Genomic DNA, 21,629 nt, shown 5'->3' with positions numbered 1-21,629 from the left:
AGATAATAATGTTGGCAGTGTCACTGACTGGTCATCAACTAAAGCACTATCACCTTCCCAATGGAACATTCCCAAGAGGTCGAGGAGTCAAAAAAGGCTGTGATTGGGATAATGAATGCAGCAAAGACCACATGTGCCAAGGAAGATTAGCTAAGGATATTTAGCCTACAGAAGGAAAGGGGGGAGGAGAGTTGAAACATCTAAAGGAGCATCCTATGGAAGAAAGCTCTCTTGGCTCTCCTCCTCCCTCTCTGACTACTCCTTCTCTGTCTCCTTGCTGATCTCATCAGCTCCCATGGATTTAGTTTATTTAGTTTCCATCTCTATGCTGATGAATCTACCTGTCCTGCTCCAGTCTCTCAGTTGACTTCCAATCTCACATCTCCAGTTACCTTTCAGCCATCTCCAACTGGATAATTCAATATGTCCAAAATTGAACTCATTCTCTCTTCCCCTAAACCTGAGCCCCATCTCCTATATTACATATTACTGTACAGGGCAATACCATCCTCACAGTCCCTCAGACTCACACCCTAGGTCTCACTATCTCTCACCCCCCCAAATCTAATACATTGCCAAGGTCTGTCAATTTCACCTTTGTAACATCTTCTGTCAATTTCACCTCTCCCAGCATCTCTTGCAGATTTCACCTCTGAAGTCTCTCTTGTTAATTTCACCTCTGCAATATGCTCATAGATTTCACCTCCTTGAAGTATCTCTTATAGGTTTCACCCCTGGAGTATCTCTCATAGATTTCACCTTTATAGCATGTCTCCAATTTGCCCCCTTCTTTCCTCTGACACTGGCCCCACCCTGGTGCAAGGCCTCATTATCTCATACCTGATCTGGTGTAATAGCTGTAGGTGGTCTGCCTGCCTCAAGTCTCTCCCCACTCTATTTAGTCACTAAAGTGATTTTCCTAAAACACGGGTCTGACCATATCACCTCACTACTCAGTAAATACCAGTGGCTTCCTGTTACTTCTAGGATCAAATACAAAACCCTCTGTTTGATATTCAAAGCACTTCATACATGGCCCAACCTTTCCAGTCTTTTCATATCTTACTCCCCAACACACACCACTCAATCCAATGATACCAGCCTCCTTGCTGTTACACAAACAAGAGCCTCCGTCTTTCAGCTGCAGTCACTTTTCCTGGCTGACCCCATGCCTGGAATGCTCTTCCTTTTCATCTCTGCCTGCTGACTTCCCTAGCTTCCTTTAATTCCTTTCTACAGGAAGCCTTCCCCAGCCCCTCTTAATTCCCTCTTATTTTCTTTTTATCCTGCATACAGCTTGTTTTGTACATATTGGTTTGCATGTTTTCTCGTCAATTAGACTATGAGCTCCTTGAGGGTGGGGACTGTCTTTTGCTTTCTTTTGTATTCCCAGTGCTTAGTGCCTGTCACATAGTAGGCACTTGGAAAATGTTTATTGATTGTTGGTTGATTAGACCTCTTCTTGGCTTCAGAAAGAAAAAAATGCAGAAGCAGATTTCAGTTTGATTTAAGGAACTAGATTTAAGGAATTAGAACTATCCACAGTGAAATAGACTTCCTTGGAAAGACAGGTTTTTTGCCCTATTTCAAGTTAAGCATTTATTATGTGGCTGCTATTGTATGAGGAACTGTGGGATAGAGATACAAAGAGGAAAACAATTCTCACTCTAAGGAGCCTCCATTCTAACAAGGGAGACAATAGGTACAAGTACAACTTAAGTGTTACGTGAATAAATACAAATATATACAAAATTGTGTTTAAAAAACTAGGTCATGTGGGAAGGAGTGCATTAGCAGCTGGGGAGAATCTTGGAAAGCTGCTGCTTGAGAGGGGACTTATGAGGGATACATGAAAGAAAAGAAAGAGTGTAGAGGGTCCTGAGTGAGGAAGAAAGAAGGCCAGTTGGCTGGATCAGAGTGTAGGAGGACCGTAAGGTCCAAAAAGCCTGGAAAGGTAGGCTGAGGTGAAGAAAGGGCTTTCAAAGTGAAACAAGAATTTTTATTTCATCCTGGAGAAAACAGGAAGCCCCTGGAGTTGTCCAGCTAGGAGAGTCCAAGGTTAGATCTCTACTTAGTGAAGACTACTCTGTCAGGCGTCTGGAGGATGGGCTGTGGTGGGAGACGTCTGAGGTCGGAGATAGGTGGCCCAAGAGGGAGCAGAGTGGAGAGGAGGGGTCAGAAGGAGGGATGTTGTGCACTACAGGTGTGGATGAGGGAAAGAGAGACATCCAGGATAATGCTGAGGTGATAAGCCTGGGAGGCTGGAAGGACGGTAGCTCCTTCAGGAGGAACAGGAAAGCTTGGAAGAGGTGAAGGTTTGAGCAGGAAAATAATGAGGGCGATTTTGGACATGCAGAGCTTGAGATGTCTCCAGGCCAGGCCAACCAGAGTGAGATGTCCCACAGGCCCCCAGTGAAGTTGGACTGAAGATGGGGGAGATCTAAAGAGAGGTGTGCTCTCTTCTCGGTGTGTTCAGCAGCTCTCATGGAGGAGGAGCAGAGAAGGCAGAAGGGGAGAGCAAGCCAAGGTCACAGACTGGCAAGGCAAGAGGGTGGACAGACAAGGGGGTAAATTCTGAGAACAATGGACACTGTAGATCCAGACATTCTAGAAAAACAGGCCGCTATGTCTCATGCCTTTCCATGAGGGCAGGGCCAATGTTTTAAAGATGTTCTCAATCTTTCCCCAGGGCTCTACACACAGCACATATTGTAAAATTAAACTGACCAGTATTAGACTCCAGACTCAATCTCAATAGGAACTGTATAGATGGCAGTTATAACTCCTACCCCAATGATGTTAACCATTTGTGCTCCAGGAGATGAGACAAGGAGCCCTGCTCTTTGTATGTGAGAAACAACCATGCCTAATAAACCTTCAGTCATCTCAGCAGTTGGGACTCAAGCCAAGCTTCCTGTCCTTATGTGACCTTCTGACAGGAAAGCAGAGCTCCGACAAGTTGGCAAAGGAGGACTGTGGGAATGGGGAAGGGTCTGGGGGTCACACTATCAAATAATCTGCTAGAGGAACCTGAGAGATTTCATCAATCAATCAATATTTATTAAGCACCTACTATGTCAGTCAGTCAATATGCATTTATTAAGCACCTATTATGTGCCAAACACTGGTCATATAAAAATATCTATAACATAAATACAGAATGAATAAATTAAAATCTACACAAAGCTTTGAGATACAGGGTAGTCTGAGAAGGCAGAATGGCAGAAGAGGAATCAGGAAAAGCTCTGTGCAGAAGAAGACAGGGACTCTGAGATAAAAGTAAGCAGGGAATGCATTCCAGGCATGGGGAAGAGCCAGGGCAAAAAGAGGACAATGGGATATGACATGTTATGAAGGAAGAGAAGACAGTTTGACTAGATCAGAGAGTGTAGGTGGGAAAGTAAAGTCCAAGAGAACGGAAGAAAGGCAGGCTGTATAGGGCTTTCCAGAGGGAGGAGGGAGCTATGATGGCTGCCAACAAGTATTTGAAAGGCTGTCAAGTGGAAAAGGGATTAGCCGTGTTCACCCTGGCCCCAGAGGGCAGATCTCAGCCTTAGGGGAAGCTGAAGAGAGGCAGTGTTCAGCTTGGGAGAAGGGAAAATTTCCTACAAGTGGGGTGGGTTGCCTTGGGACATGGTGGGGTCCCCCAATGAGGTCTACAAGCAGGGGCTGGAAGAATGGTTGCTTTCAGGGGTAGTGGAGAGGGGGTCCCTCCCACCCCCATGCTGAGTCCCTGAGGCTGGCCTCTGGCAGCTCTGCCTGTTCTGAGCAAAGGCTTTCAGCTCATGGAGAAAATCCTGGACCAAGTCCTAAGGAACCCCAGAGCAGACAAGAATCTCACACTGTGGCTGCTTCCAAAGCTCAAATCTTCAGCTTCAGCTTCTCTCTCAGAGGGGAAAAAAGCAAAATTCTTTCCTCAATTCAAAATGAATCACTTTATCTGCCATGCTTCAGCACCTTTAGGATCTGGACTTGGGGGGGGTGGCCTTGCTATATTGGGGAATGAAAGCTAAATCAGCGTCTCCCTTCCCCAATGCCTTTCCCCAAATTAGTCATTTTAACATTTATGTTTTTATTGAAAACCAGAATCTGCTGGGTTGTTGGGTTTTTTCTTTCCTTGCCTAGGATTTCTCTTGATTTTTTGGTAATTCAGAGAAATGAACTATCAGAGAGATGAACTATCTTGAGGCCAAGTGTACAATGAAAACATTTCCCAACACAAAGTAAATAGCAGTGATTCCTTTCACTTTTTGACCAGGCCTGGGTTATTCTCATTGCTCAGAAGCCCATTGAGTGGCTTCATCCTTTCTCATAAGAAAAAGAATTCAGATGAGCAACTTTGTGGAGAGAAGCAGTTCAGCAGGCCTATGCATCTGTTGGCCCTTCTTCCTGTCTGCCCGCCTGTTTGTCCACCTGTCTGCCTGTCCATCTATCTACCTGTCTGCCTGTTCAACTGCTTGTCTGTCTGTCTATCTGCCTATCCATCCACCTGTTTATCTGTCTGCCTGTCTGCGTGCGTCTGTCTGTCTGCCTGACCATCCTTGTGGCCGCCAAGGGGGCTGGGAACAGTCAGATGTGATTTTATGCTTTATTCTGCTGCCGTTTCCGATTATACAGCACGGCCTCTCTCTAAAATGACCACTTGACCTTTCCCAAAACAGCCATTAACCTTCTATGGTCTATGGCGTAAACAGCTTAATTTTCTGACAGTGGCGTGACAGAGGAAATTACAAAGCCAATTCCCCCTCTCAGCCCCAAACAGATGCTAAATGTAAATCACTCCCTCTCCAAGGGGCAGGCGCTCCAAGAAGCCTGGGAGCTGTGGATGCTGGAGGGCAAGTGGCCTGGTGCCGGCCTGGGCAGCTACTCGGGCAGAGACTGAGGGGCTGTGGGCAGGGCACAAGCTTTCAAAGTACCACCCCTGGACCCCTCCTCCAATATCATCTTTGCCAGCCTCCCTTCCCCAGTTCTGAGCACCCAGGAGGCAAGAATTATTTCCAATCAATATTTAACCCCTCAAAAGGTGATACAAAAATAAAAACAAATGTTTGCAAAGTACTTTACAAACATTATGTCATTTGAATCTCACAACAACCCTGAAAGATATGGGCTATTATGATCCCTATTTATAGATGAAGAAATCGAGGCAAGTAGAAGTTAACTCACCCAGGGTCACACAGCTGGTGTCTGAGGTAGAGTTAGAACACAGGCCTTCTTGACCTCAAGACCAGTCTGTCATGAACACTGCCTCCAAATTCTAAGGGATACAGAGACAGATGACTCCTCAGAGATTCTTTACTCCAACTTGACTTCATAAAGTATGAGGAATAGAGAAGCTGATCGCCAAATATAACACATATAAAACACAAAACATAGTTTGCCTCTGCTTTAACTGGGGCTGTGTTCAAATTACAGAAGAGATTGCTGAAACTCCCTTTTCTACAGTTTCAGAGTTTCTCTTCAGCACTTTCCTCCTAATCCTGAGTTGGATGAATTTTACAAATGAGGAAACCGAGGCTCAGGAAGCTCAATTATAAAAGCTTCAGGCCTTTTATAAATGCCTGCTGTCATCGATCATCTGGTCTTATTATTCAATCACTTTGCCCACAGCTAAGAAGGCTGGGAGTGGGACTGAAATTTGGCTCATCAGACTCCCAATGTGTTGCTCATCATCCCTGCCATTAAAGACTTTCTGTATCAGGGAGAAGACATTTTCAATGAAAAATGCCTTAACATGTGGTGCTGCCTGAGGAAGAGGTTAAACTCTGATCACATTTCCTATCCAGCCGATGAAAGGCCCTTGGTTGGGAGTTCTAGAAAGGTCAGCCTCAGCCCAATACAATTCCTGAAGATTAGAATGGAGGAATAGACTGCCTTATGATGATTCCATGTCACGGGAGTATACAAGAAGCACAGTGCCCTAGGCTGTGTTCTGGATAGTATAGGAGGAACTTTAGGGTTAAGTTTAGGGCCCCTGGCAGCCCTCAGCTTCTGCCGCTCAATACTCCAGGGATCCAGGATTCCCATGGTGTGCCCCCGCCCCTGCCTCCACTGATGTTCTTCACATTCCCTACCTCCTCCCCAATGACTTGGTAGTGGTTTTCCAGAATGGTTCAAACCAGAAAATTTCTAAGCTGGAGTCAGTCCTTCTAGGGTTAAAGTCAGTCTTTAGACCAGAAAACTCTGTGGCCAGTCATCACACTCATCCCCAAGGCCTTTCCAGGCTGCCAAAAGAGGTTGTACTCTGGGGCATTCAGTCAGTAAGTCAACAAGTATTTATTAAGCTCTTACTATGTGCCAGACTCAATGCTAAGCTCTGGAGATACCAAGAAAGGCAAAACACCCATTACCCACAGCCCTGGGTCAGAATGGGACAGATTCTCAATATTGGTAATAAAATAATCAATGAACTGATAATTTAGAAAAAAAAATTTTTTAAATGAAAATTCAGTATACCCAATTATTTGATATACCTTTGCTGAGTGAAAGATTAGTAGAAGGACCACAAGGCTATCCCTGGAGTCAAAAGAGATAGATTTAAGTCCTGCCTCTGACACCAACTAGGTGTGTGACCCTGGGCAAGTCCCTTAACATCAGGGCTCTAGGTAACTTTCTAAGACCGTTGAGGCAGATGAGTAGCCAGTCTGCATAAACAGGGGAACATTCCTGATGATTCAATTCTACCTTTTAAAAATTGTTCACTTGGACTATAAAATACCTGCAATTTTAAAAAAAAGCCTGACAGAGGGAGGGCTGTTGTTCTGCTCCAGCCTGAAGGGAGATCTTCTTATAGACTTTTATTTAAGCTGAGGGAAATGAAACCCTGCTCATGGAGCTCTTGGTTTGGGCTAGAGGAGGAGCAACCTGGGATCTGCTCCCCAGGTTGAAGGACTTGGGTGGGTGGCTGGAGATGATGTTCTTGTCTCAGAATATGACTGAAAAGGGGCAAGAAAAAAGATTCTGTCTCTATCTCTCTCCTTTTTCCTCCTCTTCTCTTTCCCTCTCTCTTCTCTTCTCCCTCTCACTCCCTCTACCTCTCTCTCCCTCCCCTTCCCTGTCTTTGTCTTCCCCTCTCCTCACCCTCCTTTAAATAGGAGATTACACATTTATAAGTAAAGGGACTTGACTGGAGAGAAAAACGGCTGAGGAAACTCTCAGTTGAGGAAATTGCAATATGGATCAGCATCTCCCCTTCCAAGAGCAGTTTCAAAGAGTTGTCTAGGGTCACACAGTCAGGGTCACCCAGCCAGTTTGGGTAAGAACTGAGATTTGAATTTGGCTTCTTCTAGTTTGGAGGCCTGTGTGCTGCCTCTCATTAACAACTCTTAGAAACATCTCGAGTCAACCTACCCTTTTCCCAGGGATATAAGCACTGGATTTTCCATGTTGATGAGAACTCGGAATGCCTCATTCACATTTTGGTAAGAAAAGCTGTCCCCTGAATCTGCAATGATGACGCAGTTTGGATTCGAGGTGTCCATCCCATCGAATTCAGAGCGGACATCTGGAAGCAGAGAAGAGAAATGGCTGGAGAAGAAGTGGTCGGGCCTGAATGATCACCAGCTTGAGTTGTGGTCCCTTTTTCTCTTTTCAGGGCCTTCAGAAGCTATCAGAAAAGCAAAGTCAAGTCACAGACGAGACAGAAGTCTGCATCTGACACATGGCAGGGTGCTACCCTTCTGAGGAGTTAAATCCAGAGAGTGACTTAAGATGGCCACTGCCCAACAGCTCCTGCAAGGACCAGGCACTGACCCAAAAGAGAGGAACCCTTGCTGACTCCACATGAGCTGTGATAATGAGAAGTAATACTGAGGACAGATAGCCCTGAGGCCCTTAAAGTTTGCCAAGCACTTGATGCTGTCATCTCCTCTGTATTAGAAAAGGTATGAGTATGACTGCCATTTTACCAATGAGGAAACTGAGGTTCAGTCAGGTTCGGTGACTGCCCAGGGCCACAGAGCCAGTAAGGGTCTGAGGTGGGCCCAGGTCTTCCTGACTCCTCCAAGTTCAGCACTCTAACCACCCAGCCACAATGCCTTTCAAGGTGAGCATCCAAAAGCATATTTCTTGCCTTCTCAATGGGTGGGGAAGGGCTGGAAGGATGGAGAAAATTTGGGGTTCAAAATTTTTAAAAATATAAAAAAAAAAGAATAATTATTTTGAAAAAAGAAGAGCATCTGAAGTGTTAAAGGTCAGCATGAGCTCAGACTGGGAAGCAAAGCTAATGAAGATGAGGGTAGATCTTTTTGGAGGGTGGATTTATTTGGGGAAAATAACAGATCCAGTAGGACAGACCATCAGTCAATCAACAAGCATTTCTTAAGCACGTGTCAGGCACTGAAGAGACAAAGAAAGGCACAACCATGGTGCCTGAAGCATTCATACTAACAGAAGAGACATGAGAACAACTGTGCACATTACAAGACAGGACAAATGGGAAGAAACCCAGAGAAAAGGCAATGGGGAGCAGGAGGGAGAGTCCTCTGGCATAGAGAGAGATGTAGCACTGCTTAGGGTGGCTGGGACAGTGATCCTGGCCAAGGGAGAAAAGACTCCCATGTAGCTTTTGTGTTCAGAATGATCTTTGGCCTGGGAAAGGTCAGGAGAAGATGGCCACCAGGAAGCCGATGCCCAAGACGAGTAGGAAGATAGTAATGGAGCTGCCCCCCTGGCCTTGAACTACATTTGAAAGGCCTAAAAACCCCAGAAAATGTGAAGCTCCAACCAATGTCAGGGCCTTCTGGAAAATGGCAGAGGATCAAAGCAGTCTGTGCAGAATTGCCTAAAGATGAAGATTGTGCCCGATTCTGAAAAAAGCTCAGAAACCATCAGACGGTGAGCCTGGCATAGATTCCTGTCTAAAATGTATTCTTAATAAAGGGATGGTCAGTGAAAAGGAAGCAGCCATCACAGACTCAGCTGGGCTTCACCAAGAATGGGTCATGTTAGGCTCACCTCATTTTGGATCACCCAGCTGATACAACAGGGAATCACTAAAAATGCAGTATGGCAAGATTTTAGCAAAGCCCTAGATGAAAAGCCTCAAGCTATTCTTGGGAAAAGAAGAAGAGATGAAGGCTTGACAAAGACACAATTAAGTGCAATCAGAGCTGGGTGAGTAAGCAAACCTAGAGAAGCCATGACTGGGTCAATTTGGAAAGAGGTCTCCAGTGGAGTGCCCCAGGGACCTTGAGTTTTTTAATGTTTCTCGCAACGACCTGGACAGACAACATGATGGTACAATTTCCAGATGACACAGAGCAGGAATGTAAAGCTAACGCATGAGATGGCAGAGCTGGGATCCCAGAAGGTCTTAAGAGGACAATGCTTTGGATAGTTTTGAACATTCAGAGACCTGGCACTGCCAGATAAAATCTAAATAAAAATACCATTTTTTCATAGCATTCTATGTCTTATGGCATCATTTCCCCACAACAGGCCTTCGAAGGAAGTGGGGCAAATCTTATTAGGCCATTTTGCAGGTGGAGAAACTGAGCTTCCCTGTCATTGAAGGTAAGAAAAAAGAATCACTTCCTGATTCCCTACAATCTCAAAGCATGAGTTTGAGGATTCCTGGCCTGGGAATTCAGAAAGACCCCAGCTCTATATGACTAACTCATCCACTTGGCCAAATCTCTTGCTTATCTCATGACTGAGTTTTCCCATTTTTCAATGGGAGCAGTGGTGAGAATAAATGGTCCCAATCGCCCCAAAATCCTTCAGCTCAAGGAACAAAGGTATTTCTGTATATTCTGGGTCTGTAGTTAAAAAAACAAAGATTCCATTTTTAATATCATGTCTTGTTAACTGGGCTCGCTCTTGACTTATTCCAGGAAGTTAAGAGTTTCTTTGAAAACACAAAGATGGTGGCACTATCAAGAACTTCAGTGTCTTCTGTAAAATTAGAGAGGTGGACTCTGATGTCTTTGTGTGGAGTTATGAGCCTATATATGGCCTGAACCAGTAGTTTCTCCTCTCTGGGCCTCAGTTTCCTGATCTATACAATGGAAGGGTTGGACTAGACGGCCTCTGAATTCCCTTCCAGCTATAGAGTCAGGGTTCTATGATTCATATGTTACAGAATGAATTACGTGGGGGAAAATGTAGTTTCCTTTGAACTCTAAGATGTCTCTTCACACATAACTTGTTAACAAAAGGACCAGCTTGGTGACTGGTGATGGCCAAGGTAGGCAGGGCCTGGCCTATGACCTGAGGCCTCTTCATGAAGGGCTGAGTCATCGACATTTGCAGCTGAGGCAAAGACTGGCTCCCCAACAAAATTTATAGTGGATCAATCGACCCTGAAAAACCAGAGGTCATTGGCAAAGCACTTTGTATGAAAATGAACCCTCCTCCTTCCCTAGGATCCCTGTTGAGAAAGGGTCTTCTCTCTCACACCCACAATGCTTCTTGTAAAATATGGACAATACATTATGATATAGTAGGCAACTATATGTATTTTGTTAAATACTTATTATTATTGTACATGTATTATTATATTAGCATATTATTGATGTATTGTTATTCACTTGGAGAACTGTGAAACCTTCCCCTGTTCCTTCCTGATAAATCACCCCCACCCTTCCTTAAAAAACCACATTCAAGCAGCGCTTGCATTACTAAGGAAGGAAGGGTTCTCTATAAACCTAAGAGTTCCTAGGGGCCAAAGAATGGCCTCCCATAATTGGGTAGAAGGGCTGGTAATGAGTTATTCAGGTCTTTCCATTAGTACCTCTTGTCTCCATCTAAGACCAGGCTCTGGGACAGCCCAGGAAAGACTTTCTGGGGCTGAAGAATCTATTTTAAGATGAAAACAGAGGCACATCAAAAGCCTGGGGGGCTGGGCAGGAGCCACAGATGAGACAGAAAATATTGAGACTCTCCAGCACTGCTAAATGGCATCCTCTTAAAATATGCAGAAGGTACAAGGCAACCCTGTTCTGTTTGCTTTCCTCAAAGAATAAAATAAAATAAAAAAATAATGCTACCTTGCCCTAGGTTACCAGTCTCCCACATGGCCAAACTTTACCAAAGTCCTTTTGTCATGATTCCACTCTGATTTCTGAGCACAAAAAAATATTCTCCCACAGAACAGAAATTCAGAGATAGGTCATTTTTCCTCTACACTCACAAATATAATTCATGATTCATATATCACTAGCCATTGGGGGGGGAGAAATTCAAAGGAACTAATTTTTCTTAATTTTCTACAGAGAATTATTTTTCTCTTTTGAGCATTTACAAATTTGGCTGCCTAAATCACCTTCCAATTCAAGGTGTAATAGAAAAAGAGCACTGACTTGGGCATCAAAGGGTCTGGATTCAAAGCCTGCCTCTGGTCTTTATTCCTCACGGGACCCTGGGCTGCAGTTGTCTCACAGATAAGAGGGCCTCAGAGATCCCTTCAGCCCGGCTGCCCAGGGGCGAGTGGGAACTCAGGAAGGGGACTGAGCTAAGCCTGGAGTCAGCACGACTTGAGTTCAAATCCTATTTCAGATACTGTATGATCTTGGACAAATCACCTAACCTCTATTTCTTCATCTGTATAGTGGCACCCACTGTGTAGGGTGGTTACGAAGATCAAAGGAGCATAAAACTGTAAAAAAAAAAAAAGTGCTTGGCCCAGTACTATATAAATGCTTATTCTCTCCCCTTCCACTCCATGCCAGCTTTAGGATCCCATGGGCCTCCGACACTAGAAACGAGGATTTGCTCAACCAAATTGTGTCAATATCAGAAACCGAGCTCATGCACTACCCAAGTCCAGAATACCCACCTCAATCTAAGGTCGTTTGCCTTGTCATCATCAATAACTGTGTGCTAAGCACTTTCCAGTCATTGTTTCACCTGAGCCTCACAACCACCCTTTGAGGAAGGTGCTGTCATTACTCCCATTTTACAGATGAAGAAACTGAAGTAAACCGGGGTTAAGTGTCAGGGTCACCCAGCTAGTAAGTAAGAAAGGGAGAATGCTTACATATTCTCCAAATCTATTATGAGGGGATTAGCCAAATCCTTGTGGACTTTGGATGGATCAATGGATAATAGATAGTTGATGGATGGATCGACAGATGGATGGATAGGAGGATGGATGGAGAGATAAGACAGACAGATAGATGGATGGACAGTTAAGTAGACAGAAAGACAAAGTTAAAATACTAAAAGGAGATGTTTCTTCTGGGTGCCCACAAACCCAAGGCAGACCCCTGGTAAGTTTCATTCAAGAGGGTTCATTTCTGGGTGTCTCAGAAGGACCTCCATAAAACACTTCTATGGGCTGGTCACACAATCAGCTGTCATCATGGGCTGAAATCTGGACCATCCAGAATAAATCCACCTGCTCCTCACGAACTGCCTCAGGTTTAGAAGAGTGAGATCAGTCTTACCATCATGAACAAGCAGATAGGGCCGCAGGCCTCGTTCTTTCAGAAGCTGGCAGGCAGCTGGGGCAGGAGATGTGACTTCATTCACCGAGATGTCAAATCCCAAACTCTGAAGCAATCCCACAAACTTGTCCCGAGATTTCTGCGATTCATTTGTGCAGAACCGCAGCTTCAGGCCTGACCGCTTGATCCTATGGGGAAATTGGGCAGGAGGTGAGAAACTCAAGATCTAGCTGGTCTAAACATCACTGGTGGGATCAATGCTTTATGGGCACGCAGAAATTTAAACTTGAGACCAACCATTCTTCCTAGGCCTAGCATAGTCTTAGACACAAGGTCCACAGAATCCATCAATACCTCTATCAATAAACATTTATTAAGTGCCTACTGTGTGCTCAGCACTGTGCCAAGTGCTGCAGATGAAGTTAGTTAAATGCTAATTAGTTAAATGACAGCTTTATTGTATCACAAATCAGAGAGGAGGAAAGGCATTCAAAAGACCACCTGCTCCATTCCTTTGGAAAGATATTAGAATTGGAGATATCAGATGAAGGATTGATTGGTGGTTAACTTTTCATAAAGGACAGCTGCATACATACACTTAATTTCTGCACAGAGTACTGGACAGAGACCACTAGAATGGCTCTCTGAAGCCTTGGGTTCAAAGTTCAGCTCCTCCACTTTTGGTGGAACATATTGCCTCTACTTCTCTGAGAAGCCTTTGTGTATCATCTCTGCCACTAGAATGTGAGCTCCTGGGGGCAGGGACCTGTTTGGTTCTTCCTTTGTATCCCCAACTCTTAGTACTCATTCCTGGCACACAGTAAGTACTTAATCAATGCTTGTTGACTGACTAACTAAGCTTCCTCAGCTATAAAATACTGTTTGCATGAACCTTAAAGTATCACATAGGCTTCCTGACATTGATGGTGCCACTCACACCTGTGCTGAGGCACACTGCCTTAGTTTCCTCATATGTCAAATGAGGAGGTTGGACTAGGTGGCCTCAGGTTCCTTTCAGCTCTATTTCTAAGATCATATGAATTCTGAGGCTCCATAATATATGTATATATATATATGCATATGATTTGTCATCATTATTATGAAACCTAACATTCTGGACCCACTATTTTTACAAAGTTGGGCTCATTCCAGGACTCAGATAAAGTCTGCCTCTGTATTATCTGCAAAGAAAAGAATGATTTTAAAAAAAAGATGGAGGGAAGGCGGCCTAGTGGTCTCACATCTCAAACTATGCTACAAAGCCATAATCATCAAAACAACTTGATAATGGGTGAGAAACAGAGAAGTTGATAAATGAAACAGATTAGGTACGCAATATACAGACACAAATGAGCACGGTAATCGAGAGTTTGAAAAACCCAAAGATTCCAGATATTGGATCAAGAAGTCACTATCTGACAAAAACTGTTGGGGACACTGTAGACTGGCAGAAACTAGGTACACATTAGTATCTCACACCTAATACCAAAATAAGGTGGAAATAGTTACATGATTTTGGATAGTAAGGGTTATATCAGCAACTTAGAGGAGTAGAGAAGGAATTACCTGTCAGCTCTATGGATAGAGGAAAAGTTAATGAAACGGGAGAAGGAGCACTTCACAGGAGGTTAAATGGACAATTCTGATCACATAAAATTAAATAGGTTTCATAGAAGCAAAACCAATGAAGCTAAAAATGGAAGAGAATCAGGAAATTGGGGGGAAATATTTGCAGTAAGTTTCTCTGACAAAGGTCACATTTCTAAGATATATAGGGAACAAAGACAAATTTATTGGAATAAGAGCCACTTTTCAGTTGATAAGTAGTTAAAGAATATGAATAGACAGTTTTCAGAGGAAGAAATATAAGTTACTAATAGCTACATAAAAAATGTTCTAAACAATTAGAGAAATCAAAATTAAAACACTTCTGAAGTAACCACCTCATGCTTATCGCACTGGCAAAGTTGATGAAAAGGAAAAATGATAAGTACTAGAGAAGCTATGGGAAAACACATACATTCCTACACTGTTGGTGAAGTTATAAACTCATCTAACTATTTTGGAAAGCAATTTGGAACTATTCCCAAAAGACTATTAAACTGTACTACTTTTTGACCCAGCAAAACTGCTATGAGGTCAAAGAGATCAAAGAAAGAGGAAAAGGACCCATATGTACAAAAAATATTGATAGAAGCCCTTTCTGTGGTGGCAGAGAATTGGAAACTGAGGGTATGCCCATCAATTGGGCAATGGCTGAACGTGTTATGGTATATGAATGTGACAGAATGTTATTGGGCTTTAAGGAATGATGAAGAAGATGGTTTCAGAGAAACCAGGGAAGATTTGTATGAACTGATGCAAAGTGAAGTGAGCAACATGATTGTACAGAAAAACAACTCTAAAAGACTTAGGAACTCCCCATCAACACAATGAACAACCACAATTCCAGAGGACTCATGGTTGATAGACTCCTCAGAGTCCAGAATAAAGTCTAATTTTTTTTCTGGAACATGGATAATGCAGAAAATTGTTTTGCTTGGCTAAACACATGTTTAAGAAGTTTTGTTTTTCTTGCTTTCTCAATGGATGAGAAAGGGAAATAAAATAAAACTGAATTTAAAAAGATGTTACACAAGTCAGAGAACAAAGAGAGTATTTAAATTACTTCCTTATTTTCAAGTGCCCATACATAGTTGTATCCCCAGCACTGAACACAGTGTTTGGCACATAGTAAGCACTTAATAAAAGCTGATAATCTGACATACTTAATTAGCACATCACAAAATCATAGACCCTCAGAGTTAGAAAAGACCATGGGTGCCATCTAGTTCAATTCAAATATGACCAAAAATTTCCTCTAAAAAAATGTTCTTAACTTGAGATTCACAGACCTCCAAAGAGCCTGGGGATAGATTTCAAGGGGTCCATGAACTTAGATGGGAAAAACCTTCTCTTTATTTTCACTAACTTCTTAGTGAAAGTTTGCATTTCCTCTAATTATTTAAAATCATGATTGTGGGAAGAGTCCACAGGCTTTATTTATCACACTGCCAAAGAGGTCCATGAGCCATGAGAGGCTGAGACCCTTGGACAAGGGGCCATCCATTCTTGGGCTGAAGGGACTCAGTGGAGGGAAATCACTTTTCCACAGAGAACCCATTGCCTTTCTGTCCCACAGCTCTAAGTGTCCATTTCCTTCATACTGGCCCTATATGTGCTCCCCTACAATTTCCACCTCCGCAGCTTCCCCTTTCAGTGGTCAATTGGAAGAGTCTTATTCCTACTGATGAGGCCTCTAGCTACCTGAAAGCGGCAGGCATGCTCCCCCACTTCTCACATCTTCTTCTCCAAGTTAAACAACCCCAATCCCAAGACCTTCATTAACCCAGTTTCCCTTTTCTTCAGCTTGTCAAGGTCATGCCTAAAATGTGGTATCTGGAGCTGAACACAGTATTGCAAGGAAAGCGCTTTGTAACTGACAAATTGTTAGAGAAATCTGAGTTATCATTACAATTATTATGATTGTTCGTACTGCTACATCTCCAGTCTGACCACACATACACACACACACACATACACACACACACACACACACACACAAATACAGCTTGCATTCTTTAACTTTTTTAAAAGGACATCAGATTTAAACAGTAACAAATAATAGCTATCATTTATATAATGTTTACTATGTGCCAGGCACTGTGCTCATATTATCCCATTTCATCAAAATAATGAACATTTTCTAAAGGTTGGGAGGAAAAAATCAGACTTCAAGTAAGCTGCAGAATCTTCCTGACACCAGATATGATCCCATAAGAGATTGGTGTCAGCCAATGCCTGTACAACCACTCCTGAAGGGGCTGGCAATGTCTTCTCCAATAATGTCGGTCATTCATTTCTTTCTTATTATTTGTCTTTCCTAATCACAGGTATATGAATTATCAATTACACTTAGTGGTTAATTGCCCTTCATAAAGATCGCCTTTTTTATTTTAAATTAGGCAGTTAATATATTGTAACTAATAGCATCCACTTGTACATTCTAAATATATCTTCATTGATTGGAGCCACCAGAACGGGAGACCCGCTCCCAAGTTAATGAAGCGGCTGGGTGACGAAGTACAGGCAGCGTCCAGGGAATAATTATCACTAATGAATTATGATGTGCCCTTCTCAGAACAATGAACAATCGGTATGACAATGAGATGACAGTGCCCCCCATCTGTTATTCCAAACACAGCTTCAGTTGTAGATGAAAGAAATAAAGGCCCTGAATGACTGAATGAAGGTCGCCTCTGGGGGCCCAGGCCTCTTGGCTTCTCTGATTCACACAAAATCAGAGTCAATCCAGGGATATGGAGATGGTGATGGCATGAATGTCAATAGAGATGATGGCAATATGAATGGAGGTATCTAAGATACAGATAGAGAGACAGTATGAGTTGGAGAATTCATTCCTGAAGCAGGGGAGGAAATGAAAAACAGCATTCCACAGAGAATCAGCCTGGTCTCTCTCTTAATAAGCTAGTCCATTTGAACAATCTCCTTATGTTCAGCCTTAACTCCAAAAGAGAATGCTGCCCCTTCCCTTGAGTCAAGGAAGCTCACACAGGCTATAGCCAGACGGGCAGAGTCATCAGATCATAGATCTAAAGTTTAGAAAGGACCTCAGAGGCTGTTGAGTCCATTCTCCTTGTTTTACAGATGAGGAAACAGAGGCAGAGGTCAAGTGACTTGCCCAGGTTTATACTGCTAGTGTTTAAAGTGGCATTTGAACCTAGGTCTTCCTGATTCCAAATCCAATGCCCTTTCCTTTATGCCAACCTGCTTCACTGAAGGTTTTCTGATGTGACAACATGATGGACTGTGGCTGTTGTCGCTCTAAAGCAATTGCCCGCTCATCTCTATTCTCTCTATCCAGGAATCAAGCACCGCCTTCTCTGAGAAGCCTTTGGGATGCTCTTTAAGGTTGCTGCAAGATCAAAAGAGGCCTTTGCTACAAGGAAATATAGAAATTCCAGTCATAAGGTGTTGGATTGCCAAATCAGTGGAGTCAGTCAGGCCTGGCCACCCACTGACCCACTGACTACACAAGGAAAAACAGACAGAAAGGAGGAGAGAAGAGCTGGGTGAAAAATGGTGGGACCTTAAGCTCAGAAGAGCAAACACAAATATTTGATTATTATTGTTATTTTAAACAAAAACATTTTCTTTCCTTTAAAAAATTATTTTTAAGCAAAAAAAATTCTTTATTTGTTAATATGTTGGTTCTACTTATTAAAGGCTAAGCATTTAGGTAATTTTAGGTAATTTAGGCATCTCTTTTGAATTTAACCAATATTTAATCAACTATTTTTGTTGATGGCTATAAGTTTATTGTTTGTAGGAAAAATACATTTAAGTCTCTCCTCCCACCTTACACAGCATTATGTTTGGAACTCTCATGGAGTTTTCTACCTTTCTATTTTGTTTATGGCCTTTGGGATCAAGTCTTTGCACATAGTAGGTATTTCATCAGTGTCTGGAGAACTGAAATACAGGAGAGGATGGTATGAAATGGCCACTGAATGCGAGCTTAAAATTCATCTTTAAAGCAACAGAGGAAATTAAACTACGTGTCCCCTGAAGCAAAGATGTGTCTGAAATCCAGGCAATAAAAATAAGTACCAGGCAGATGACAATGAAATCACAGATAAAAGATTTACAACTGGAAGGGACCTAAGAGAGCATCTAGCCCAACCCTCTCATTTTACAAATGAGGAAACTGAGGCCCAAGGCTGGCTCCTGGCAGAGCTGAGATTTGAACTCAGGTCATGTGACTTGAAATCCATTCCCTCTTTCCACTGCTCCTCTTAGAAAGATAGGAAGCTACACTTTTGACCCTCAAAACAAACAAGATATGAATGGTCAAGATGCCTATTTCATAAATGAGTTGGTCTTGAGATGTGACTGCTGATTTATTTGGTTTTTTTTGTTTTAAGCTGGTGAAAGCCCTAGGAATATGCAAATTAAAAAAAGAAAGGGAGGAAGAAAGGAAAGAAGAGAAAGAAAGAGAGGGAGGGAGAAAGAAAGAAGGAAAGAAAGAAAGAGAAAGAGAGAGAGGGAGGAAGGAAGGAAGAAAGAAAGAAAGAAAGAAAGAAAGAAAGAAAGAAAGAAAGAAAGAAAGAAAGAAAGAAAGAAAGAAAGAAAGAAAGATTTCTTCCCAGTTAGGGTAGTCAATGTTCTGTTTTTAATATCCATGAGGAATAATGAAATCTCACTTTTATAACCCTGGGAAAAGCAATACCCTGACATATTCTAGCACAAGCCAGCTCACTAAAGGACACAGGAATAATGCGCATTTCTACAGCACATTAAAGGTGACAAAGTCCTCAACAAACCACTGGGGAAATCCCATTTTACAGATGAGAAGACTAGGGCACAGGAGTCAGTGATTTAGCCAGTAGGAGTAGGAGCTGAAGCTGGCCCTTCCTCTACCTTAAGGGAAAAGAGGAGGTGAGGTCCTCCTACACTAGCCTGGCTCATTAATTCCCAGAACAAGGTGTCTAAAATCAGAAAGGCTCCAAGGGCATCTCTTCTAAGGGTAGCCACATGTGGACCTCTAGGTCCTTAAGTGTGGCCCTTTGACTGAATCCAAACTTCACAGAACAAATCCCCTTAACAAAAGGATTGTTCTGTAAAACTTAGACCAGTTAAAAGGCCATACCTGAGGACCTAGAAGGCCATATGTGACCTCAAGGCCACAAGTTCCCCACTCCTACTTCAGACACTTCTATTTAAGCCATTGCCAGGCTGACACATGACCCAAATCCCCCAGCATCAGTTTGGTCTGGGCAAAGACCAGACTTGTTGAGATGACCAGGCTCTGGCCCATCGATCCCAAAACTGCTGGGAGGGAATGGCAGAAAATCCGTTTTTCATTTCCCACTGAGCGCTGTTCCTTCTTTCTTTGAACTGACCTTTACCTTCTTCTGACAGAGCAGGACAAGACTCTGAGTGACAATGTCCCACCATGCAATTACCGTGCGTCAGATGAGCCGGCCCCTTACAAATCACCTCGAACTTTACACATCTGCTGGCTGTCAGCATCTGCCAGGATCGCTCACCCGAAAATAATGAAAAAACCCTCATTATTGTTCCATACCAGGTAAAGTGTGAGGACAATCATTAGACATCCTCAGTGACCTTGGGCACACTTAAATGCCTGCCAGGAGGGCAGACAAACTAGAGCCACTTCATAGGAGAAGGCACCCAGCTGGTCACCACCCAGGGCTGGGGGGACCCCTGAGATTAGCCAGTCCAACTCCTTCTTTTCATAGATGGGGAAACTGAGACCATGGCAGAGCAATGCCCCTGGAGAGGAGCCCAAGTTTTTTGGGGGAATAATTTTTTTCCTACCATGCCCCACTACCTCCTTATATTAGGGGTGGCCAGAGTTTCTGGCTAAGAGATGTCACTTGACAGAGAGGTGGTGCAGAAGATAGAGCCCTGGACCTGGAGTCAGGAAAATTCTGATCCAAATCTGTCTGGCTGGGTGACCTAGGCAGATCATTTCACCCCTGTTTGCCTCAGTTTCCTCAGTTGTAAAATGGGGCTAACAATAACACCCAACTCCCAGGGTTGTTGTGAGGATCAAATGTGATAATATTTGCATAAAGGCTAGCTTTATCATTATTATTATTATTTCAAGTTCAGCCTAAGAAAGGGAAGAATGCAGAGAAAGCATGGAACTTGGGGACCATCTGGACCTTCAGCCTCAGCCTATCTGTGGGAGTCTACATTTTGGATGAGGATCCTTAAGACACGATCAGTTTGGCATGAACCATGGGTTAAGAATGATGCCTCTAAGTTTTTTAAAAGGAATAAAATATTTTTCAAAAATAAGTTTTTACTTGTGTATTTTTTAAACATCCCCCTCCCCGTTTTTCCCAGTATCCACCCCTTCCAGAGAGTCAACTCAATAACCATTTACTAAGCAATCCAACATGCACCAAGCAAATAAAAGAAAGGCCAAAAATGGAAATGGAAGAGGAAAATGTCGGCATAACTTATCAATACATCAACCTGTGTGGACCTCCCACAAAGGAGTGGGCTGGGGGTGTCTCCACTAACCTTCTTCAGTTCCACCAGCATTTATAATCTTACATTGAACAAAATCACTTTAAAGGAAAAAGAGAAGCCTGCACATTCCGGTGTTTACAATCTCCTGAGTTTGCCTCATAGGCAAAGCAGCTGGATTTTCTAACTTTGAACAAAGGACACTGGCAAGATTTATAAGACAAAGGGCAGAAATGGGGAAATGCAAAGCCAGCTGCCGAATCAGAGTGAGTTTCTGAGCAGAGAAAAATTGAGAGCCTTTGGGGGAAAATTGATCCATCCATCCCCGTGTTTGTTTCACTGTCATTGACTCCTCGGGGCTCTGTTATTAATATCAAGCCCTCCGGACCTCTGGTGAACCTCCAAAGATAAAAACTGGAGCAAACAAGAAGGCCCAGAGGGGCTGTGTGTGGCATCAAGGATCAGAGTGCCCAGGTTGGTAAGATCACAAGTTAATCGATCAACCAACAAGCATTTATTAAGTGCCTGCTGTATTAGGCACCATGTTAGGCTCTAGGGGAAAGAGTTATAAAAAAATGAACCATTACCTTCCCTCAAGGAGCTTACATTCTATTGTGTCTATTATTGACCAAACAGAACTGGACTCTAACCAGGGGGGTGGCTGGAGTCAAATAAACAGAGTAGGCTAGAGATAGGAGGGTCAGGACACAAGCAGAAGGTAATTAATTTCTGAGGGAGGAAATGATGTCTGCATATGGAAGGAGGAGGGCTTAAGGCTGCTAAGGCTGGGCCACTTATACACAGGAGAGGGGAGGGCCACAACGTCATCATTCTTGGATCTTGAGGCAGTTCTCATGGTTGGCATTCTGTCTCAAGTCTTAGGGGTTGTACCTGCCAGGTACAGAACCAGAGCCCTGTAACAGGAAGAGAAGTGCAGTACCTGTCACCGACAAGGAACAGGGATTGTGAAAATGTGACAGATGGCCCTGGGAAATAGGGGGAGCTAAATCCCTAATGAACACCTGGTCCTGGTCCCAGCTTTACCCTTTGTCAGAGGGTGAGAACATCCTGAGCACAAAGGATTACGGTTATGCCAAACACAGGGCACAGTCAGTTTGTTAGGCCTTGGTTCTGGAAAACAGGTTATCTCCAAAATATTTTGACACCATCAAGAGATTAAAA

General features: G+C 43.2%; 1 protein-coding gene across 5 annotated transcripts in view; it reads right to left on the bottom strand.

Annotated features, from left to right (window-relative positions):
- LHPP (phospholysine phosphohistidine inorganic pyrophosphate phosphatase) overlaps positions 1 to 21,629 on the bottom strand; it is a 198,930-nt gene that overhangs the window by 161,660 nt on the left and 15,641 nt on the right. For 4 of the 5 annotated variants that reach the window (XM_072628993.1, XM_072628994.1, XM_072628992.1 and 1 more), the window contains exons 2-3: positions 12,387 to 12,574; positions 7,351 to 7,504 (exon numbers count right to left, since the gene is read on the bottom strand). The exons of the other annotated variant lie outside the window; for it this stretch is intronic. In XM_072628993.1, coding sequence (XP_072485094.1) covers positions 7,351 to 7,504; positions 12,387 to 12,574 — 342 coding nt within the window. The remainder of the gene's footprint in view (positions 1 to 7,350; positions 7,505 to 12,386; positions 12,575 to 21,629) is intronic. 5 annotated transcript variants of the gene reach the window in all.

Source organism: Notamacropus eugenii, chromosome 1, assembly GCF_028372415.1.
Source record: "Notamacropus eugenii isolate mMacEug1 chromosome 1, mMacEug1.pri_v2, whole genome shotgun sequence".
In the NCBI taxonomy this organism is placed as follows: Eukaryota; Metazoa; Chordata; class Mammalia; order Diprotodontia; family Macropodidae; genus Notamacropus; species Notamacropus eugenii.
This window is presented reverse-complemented; position numbering and strand designations above follow the sequence as displayed.